Below are 7,927 nucleotides of genomic sequence, written 5' to 3' on the forward strand. Positions count from 1 at the left end.
ATATACATATACATATATATACATATATATATAAATATATATATACATATATATATATATATATATATATATATATATATATATATATATATGTATATATATATACACCCACACACACACACACACACACACATATATATATATATATATATATATATATATATATATATATATATATATATATATATACATAGCCTTGAAAATAAAATTATAAAGAACAAATAAATAACATAACGTGGTCATCTGCTAGTGTTAGCCATCATCTCCCCAAAAGAGGAAGAAAACAGAGAGGGAGACAGTCACAGTCCCTAAGGGGTCATGACTGCACAACTTTCCATCCATTGATATAATGTGGACGAGCAAAGATAGCCCTCAGCAGCGTTGCCAGCTGGGTTAGTATAAAAATCCCTAAAATTCATGATAAAAAATCCCCAAAATAACACAAAAATCCCCATTTCCACAAATATTTTTTTAATCATGTAGGCTTTGCTAATATAGAAATTACTCACTATAATTCATATAATTACAAGTAAACTAATTGCAACAATATGAACGTTTACACATCTTTGTTTCTTCTTCATAGAAATTAGTACAGAGTACCCCCCTTCAGACATGCAAAATCCCCAAATCTAGGTATAAATTCCCATATATGGCAACACTGGCCCTCAGACACCTTCCACCAAACTCCTGAACTTGGTGGATCGCCAAACTTGTGACTTGCAACATTTTAGGCCAATAATTCTGGCATCATGTGGTTGGGGAGAGTGAATGGAGCAAATGATAACAATGAGAGATGGGAAGGTGGTTGAAGTGGGTTGAAGTGGAGCAAAAATGTCTTGTATACGTTAAAAACCTGTTATTCTTACCTTTGTGTATATAATGTATTGTATTGCCAAGTGTAGTATTTTGCCTTTATTTGGACCAGAAGTAAATAATTATTGTAAATATGAGCTGTATATGTTGTGGTCAATAAAATATCTATCTATCTATCTATCTATTATATGTCATGATATTTTGTATGGCGATTAATACAGTTACATTTTTAATTCGTATAAAACTTTTACCAATTCTTGAAAAGAAAGACTAATTTCATTATCAAGAAATAGACCTAAATAAACTTCAGGGTAAATTTACATATAAAGAAATCTGAAAAAATATTTTACCGTATATATCATATGCTGCTTCCTCCGATGCCTTAGCTGACCGTGGAGGTAGCAGCAGTAGGGGATTCAGCATTATGAAGCTTCATCTGTGGTGGATAATGTGGGAGGGTGGGCTGTGGCACCCTAGCAGTACCAGCTGAACTCGGTTGAGTCCCTTGTCAGGCTGGGAGGAACGTAGAGAGTAGAGGTCCCCTTTTTTTGTTTTGTTTCATTTGTTGATGTCGGCTACCCCCCAAAATTGGGGGAAGTGCCTTGGTATATGTATGTATGTATATATCATTGGTATACAAAGTCGATTATGATAACTTACGCCCAATTGTGTCTCTAGTCACTGGTTCTTTTTTTCCTTTCACCTCTGTTCTAAAAGTTCCAGGGAAAATGACAGCCTAGAAGTTCAGTTTTTTTTTTTTTTTCTTAGAATATCATTGAGTACTGGATGCACATTTATAATCAATATGACCCTGAGCAAAAGCATTTATTTTACAATGAAAATTGAAATTCTACTCTGATCAAACATTGATATAACCAAAATGGATCATTGCTATTGTACCAACCGTGTGTCACACGTTCGTACATACTTCATTTTGTGTATATATTGCTTGTATCTGCGCTCTTCCCTCGAACTAAAAAGAACCAGAATAAACATGTCTGCTTTTTTCCTCTGTAACAGTGTCGAATTTTAAACATGAAAATTCTTGTTGCCTTGAGCTTTTGTATATAAAGGAGAGTGTTCTATAATAAACTAACTCAGTTGCTTTCACCCTGCCTTTGAGTTCACAACCTTCTCTCGTCACCGTCACACTATTAATCGCTCCATGGTAGTTTCAGCAGGTGAGATATTCTTGGTTCAGTCTATTGTTGTTAAAAGAAACAAAACTCTATAAGGTAGGTTTAAATTCCTGCTATGAAATAAAAGTTTATTAGAAAAACATGGAAATGAAATTCTACTCTGATCAAACATTGTCATATCCAAAACGGATCATCGCTATTAACCCTTTTACCCCCAGGCTCTTTGGAAATTTCCAACCCTTAACCCCCAAGGGGTTATTTTTTCCCAGCACAGTTTGCAGTATATATTTTTTAAATTGCTCTAAAAGCCTTACTTTTTGTCATAGAGAGGTCAGGTTGGTCTCATTCTCCAGGAAAATGCCTGAATTTTCTCAAAAAATTATCAAAAATATGAAGAAAAAAAATCTTTATTGCTTTTTTTCGCAAGGACGTACCGGTATGTCCATGAGGGTAAAGGGATGAGTTTTGTGAAACGTACCAGTACGTCCTTTGGGGGTAAAAGGGTTAATCCTTTGGGGGTAAAAGGGTTAATCCTTTGGGGGTAAAAGGGTTAATCCTTTGGGGGTAAAAGGGTTAATCGCTCCATAGTAGTTTCAGTAGGTGAGATATTCTTGGTTCAGTCTATTGTTGTTAAAAGAAACAAAACATTCATTCATTCATGTAGATTGTCATGCATATACCGTGTCATGCTATATGCATGGCAATCTACATGAATGAATGAATGTTTTGTTTCTTTTAACAACAATAGACTGAACCAAGAATATCTCACCTACTGAAACTACCATGGAGCGATTACCCCTTTTACCCCCAATGGACGTACTGGTACGTTACAAAAAAACTCATCCCTTTACCCCCATGGACGTACTGGTACGTCCTTCCAAAAAACTGTTACTTATACTTTTCCATATTTTTTATAACATTTTGAGAAACTTCAGGCATTTTCCAAAAGAATGAGACCAACTTGACCTCTCTATGACGAAAATTGAGGCTGTTAGAGCAATTTAAATAATATATATTGCAAAATGTGCTTGAAAAAAAAAACCCTGGATGTTAAGGGTTGGAAAGTTCCAATTAGCCTAGGGGTGAAAGGGTTAATCGCTCCATGGTAGTTTCAGTAGGTGAGATATTCTTGTTTCAGTCTATTGTTGTTAAAAGAAACAAAGCTCTATAAGGTAGCAATAAATTCCTGCTATGAAATAAAAGTTTATTAGAAAAACATGGAAATGAAATTCTACTCTGATCAAACATTGTCATATCCAAAACGGATCATCGCCATTAACCCTTTTACCCCCAGGCTCTTTGGAAATTTCCAACCCTTAACCACCAAAGGGTTATTTTTTCCCCAGCACATTTTGCAGTATATATTTTTTAAATTGCTCTAAAAGCCTTACTTTTTGTCATAGAGAGGTCAGGTTGGTCTCATTCTCTTGGAAAATGCCTGAATTTTTTCAAAAAATTATCAAAAATATGAAAAAAAAAAAAAATCTTCATTGCTTTTTTTCGCAAGGACGTACCGGTATGTCCATGAGGGTAAAGGGATGAGTTTTGTGAAACGTACCAGTACGTCCTTTGGGGGTAAAATGGTTAATCGCTCCATAGTAGTTTCAGTAGGTGAAATATTCTTGGTTCAGTCTATTGTTGTTAAAAGAAACAAAACATTCATTCATTCATGTTTCATGTAGATTGCCATGCATATAGCATGACACGGTATATGCATGGCAATCTACATGAATGAATGAATGTTTTGTTTCTTTTAACAACAATAGACTGAACCAAGAATATCTCACCTACTGAAACTACCATGGAGCGATTACCCCTTTTACCCCCAATGGACGTACTGGTACGTTACAAAAAAACTCATCCCTTTACCCCCATGGACGTACTGGTACGTCCTTCCAAAAAACTGTTACTTATACTTTTCCATATTTTTGATAACTTTTTGAGAAACTTCAGGCATTTTCCAAAAGAATGAGACCAACCTGACCTCTTTATGACGAAAATTGAGGCTGTTAGAGCAATTTAAAAAATATGTATTGCAAAATGTGCTCGAAAAAAAAACTCTTGGGGGTTAAGGGTTGGAAAGTTCCAAATAACCTGGGGGTAAAAGGGTTAAAAGAAACAAAACTCTTTAAGGTAGCAATAAATTCCTGCTATGAAATAAAAGTTTATTAGAAAAACATGGAAATTTCTCTTACATAATTTTGTAGACACCCAGTAAAGATTAAAAGAAACAAATCCTCTGATCACAACTCGTCCCTCTGGTAGCTTTCATCTCCAACTTCGGGGTCACCGGGCGTTAGAAGATTTGGATTCAAAATGAGGTTTTTCTTTGTTGGTATCGACAGGAAAAATCTTCTCGCCTGAATAACAGATAAAGAAAGAATTTGTTAAATATAGAAAAGTTGAGGTATTAATCAAATTCAGTTAAAAATTTATCCGTGAAGGTACACTCGGGCACACTTCTATCTAGTTTCTCTTCCTCTTGTTTTGTTTCATCCCTCTCGTAGCTTTCATCTCCAACTTCGGGGTCACCTGGCGTTAGAAGATTTGGATTCAAAATGAGGTTTTTCTTTGTTGGTATCGACAGGAAAAATCTTCTCGCCTGGATAACAGATAAAGAAAGAATTTGTTAAATATAGAAAAGTTAAGGTATTAATCAAATTCAGTTAAAAATTTATCCTTGAACCCTTGCTTGAGGGTACACTCAGGCACACTTCTATCTAGTTTCTCTTCCTCTTGTTTTGTTAAAGTTTTTAAGAGTTTTTATAGGAAATATTTATTTTAATGTTGTTACTATACTTAAAATATTTTCTTTTTCTTTATTTTTTTTTCTCACTGGGCTATTTTCCCTGTTGGAGCCCCTGGGCTTATAGCATCCTGCTTTTCCAACTAGGGTTGTAGCTTAGCATTTGATAATAATAATAATAATAATTTGTTTAATATAGAAAAGTCAGAATGTGTATATCTATGAATTTGCTCAAGACTGGGATATATAAGATCAGGTTTCCTATTTGAAAACCAAACATTGGAATAAATATTGATCGTGCATTATCTTGGGCTGTCTTGGGTATGTGAGATAATGTTAATGGCGGAACTGATAAACTTTGTAGAGATTGAACGAAAGTTAATCCATTCTGACATTTTCGAGATTAATTTTCCGCATGCTGTCAACTGGTGGCCCTTATTCCTTCCAAAAGAAATTACGAGTTGATAATTTTAACTTATCGGATAAGAAGTTTTATTCATAGTATTGATCTAAGCTGGTTATATGTCAGTACATGGGCTTTTGGTCACAAGAACAGCCTGTAAATTATTTGTTTGAGGAAGAAGTCTATGTGCTAACAGAGGAAGACGAGTGGTTTTATGCATTTGAAAGGTGCCCAGGCACTGCTGTTTCGAGGGGTTCATTAATATTCATTATGCAATTACGTGCCATACAATGGGATGAAAAGTATCTTCGTATCGAAGGATTATCAGTGGCCAGGTTCTCTTTTTTCAAACATAGATTTCGTCTCAGTGCCTCATTTTGTTTAGCAAATGGGTATAGCTAGTGATTTTTAGACATCAAATTCCAGCACTGCTCTCGAGAGAACCTATAGTCCATTTCTTTTAGCGATGCAGATTTGCACCGACTCGCAGCGGTGCCCTTTTAGCTCGGAAAAGTTTCCTGATCGCTGATTGGTTAAAATGATCTCGTCCAACCAATCAGCGATCCGGAAACTTTTTCCGAGCTAAAAGGGCACTGCTGCGAGTCGGTGCAAATCTGCATCGCTAAAAGAAATTGACTATATGGTTTTTTAGACATCAAATTCCAGCACTGCTCTCGAGAGAACCTAGGTTTAACCAGACCTTTTTGACTTCAAGCTTCCCAGTGTAGACGCTATTGTCTGAATGTTTCGAGTTTAGGCGTAAACAAGCAAAACCAATGTTTGATGCAGGGTTGCCAGATTTTCTAAGGGAGAAAAGGCCAACTTCTGATCAACCGCAGCTTTAAAAGGCCAACCCCTCAGTAAAAAAAGGCCTAAAGTATAGAATAATAATAATAATAATAATAATAATAATAATAATAATAATAATAATAATAATAATAGTAAGGAAAGGGAAGTGGGGAATATGGGGAAAGGAAGAGTACCCCTGGATACAATCCAGTTTATAGCTCAAAGGCAGGTACTCGGGATGGGAAAGATTAAGGGAATAGGGAGAAAGAGAAGTACAGGAGAAGTATAAAAGAGAGGGGCAGACCCTCTTGCGATATTAGGGAATTGGTATTATTATAAAAAAAAAAGTATAACATTTAAGGCCAACCTTTTTTATGATATTGCTAAGGGCTAACCAATTTCAAAAAAGGCCAAATTTAAAGTTTTTAGCCTGAAAAAGGCCAACTTGGCAACCCTGCAACCAAACTGTCATCTCCTATGGCCAGGGTTGCCATTTGTACGATAATTATCGTACATGTACGATTATTTTGGGTCCGGTACGATGTACGATACATACCTTGGGTATATACAATGTATGTGTGTGTGTTTGATTAAACAATTATACTAAAATACCTTGAAATAAGCTATATATGTTACTCCTTAATAATCTTTTTCAAAGTGTGTACGATAATTCTGGTTTAAGAAACGATAATTTTAAGGTTCATGTATGATAATCCATTGGAAATAATCTGGTAACCCTGCTTAAGGCAGGGAGTCTCGTAATTAGCTTACCAGCAAAGACGAGCTACATTTGGATATTCTTATAAGAATAAAGCGATTGTAGATTCAGATAATAAAAATAAAAAACAATGAAAATTATTTGCAAAAAGACTACTTTCCTTGTGCGAGCATTTCCCCGAGTGGTCTATTTGTGTGACAGAGAGATAAAATGGGATACGGGATACGTAGGCGAGAGATTGGTTTCATTGTCAGGTGAGAATTACATTATAGAGACAAAAAGAAAAAAAAAAAAAAAAAAAAAAAAAAAAAAAAAAAACAGGAAGGCAGTTCATCGTAGAATCTCTGGTAAGGACAATTACTAAAATTGTCATAGTCTTTACGGTCTCCAGACCATAGGAGTATTGCTCGAAGTCCCTAGGCACTTGGATGAAGGGAAAAAATCCACGATACATTAATTCTAAAAAAAAAGAAAAAAAAATATTGTCTGAGTGCATTTGTAACAATTCAGTCCACAATTAAATAACGGCCAATGAAAACTACTTCTATCATTGCATATCCCTTTCACATATTTCTTGTTAATTGCTCAAAAAAAAAAAAAAAAAAAAAAAAAACCATGAGTGCATTTGTAATAATTCAGTCCACAATTAAAAACGGCCAATGAAAACTACTTCTATCATTGCATATCCCTTTCACATATTTCTTGTTAATTGCTCTCTCAAAAAAAAAAAAAAAAAAAAAAAAAAAAAAAAAAAAAAAAACCTTGTCTGAGTGCATTTGTAATAATTCAGTACACAATTAAAAACGGCCAATAAAAAACTACTTCTATCAATGCCTATCCCTTTCACACATTTCTTGTTAATTGCTCTCAAAAGAATATTTAATTAAGCCTACCTCTGCTCGTGGGTCTCTCTTCATTGAAGGCGTAACGCTGATTTCCAGATGTCGGAAATCATCTTCTGTGGCGGCGTCCCAACGAAATCCGAGGGAGTCATCCGGAGTAGGATGCCTAGGACATTACGACTGATTCATTTACTTGCTAAAATGCTAAGAGACTTATGGTCAGCACAAACACACGCACACACACAAACATATATATATATATATATATATATATATATATATATATATATATATATATATATGTATGTATATATATATATATATATATATATATATATATATATATATATATATGTATATATATATATATATATATATATATATATATATATATATATAAGAAACTTTTTGAAATTTAGTGAGCTTTAATGTCTTTGAATATATATATATATATATATATATATATATATATATATA

General features: G+C 34.2%; 1 protein-coding gene across 3 annotated transcripts in view; it reads right to left on the bottom strand.

The window, feature by feature from the left end:
* Positions 1-4,105: 4,105 nt before the first annotated feature.
* Positions 4,106-7,927, bottom strand: part of LOC137642485 (cocaine esterase-like) — a 38,219-nt gene continuing 34,397 nt past the window's right edge. For 2 of the 3 annotated variants that reach the window (XM_068375087.1, XM_068375078.1), the window contains exons 11-12: positions 7,502-7,616; positions 4,348-4,554 (exon numbers count right to left, since the gene is read on the bottom strand). In XM_068375087.1, the coding sequence (XP_068231188.1) occupies positions 4,363-4,554; positions 7,502-7,616 (307 nt within the window). In that variant the 3' untranslated portion in view covers positions 4,348-4,362. Of the gene's footprint in view, positions 4,313-4,347; positions 4,555-7,501; positions 7,617-7,927 lie in introns of those variants that run through there. The other variant, XM_068375096.1, reaches the window with a different exon arrangement.

This window comes from Palaemon carinicauda, chromosome 1 (genome assembly GCF_036898095.1).
Source record: "Palaemon carinicauda isolate YSFRI2023 chromosome 1, ASM3689809v2, whole genome shotgun sequence".
Classification (NCBI taxonomy): Eukaryota; Metazoa; Arthropoda; class Malacostraca; order Decapoda; family Palaemonidae; genus Palaemon; species Palaemon carinicauda.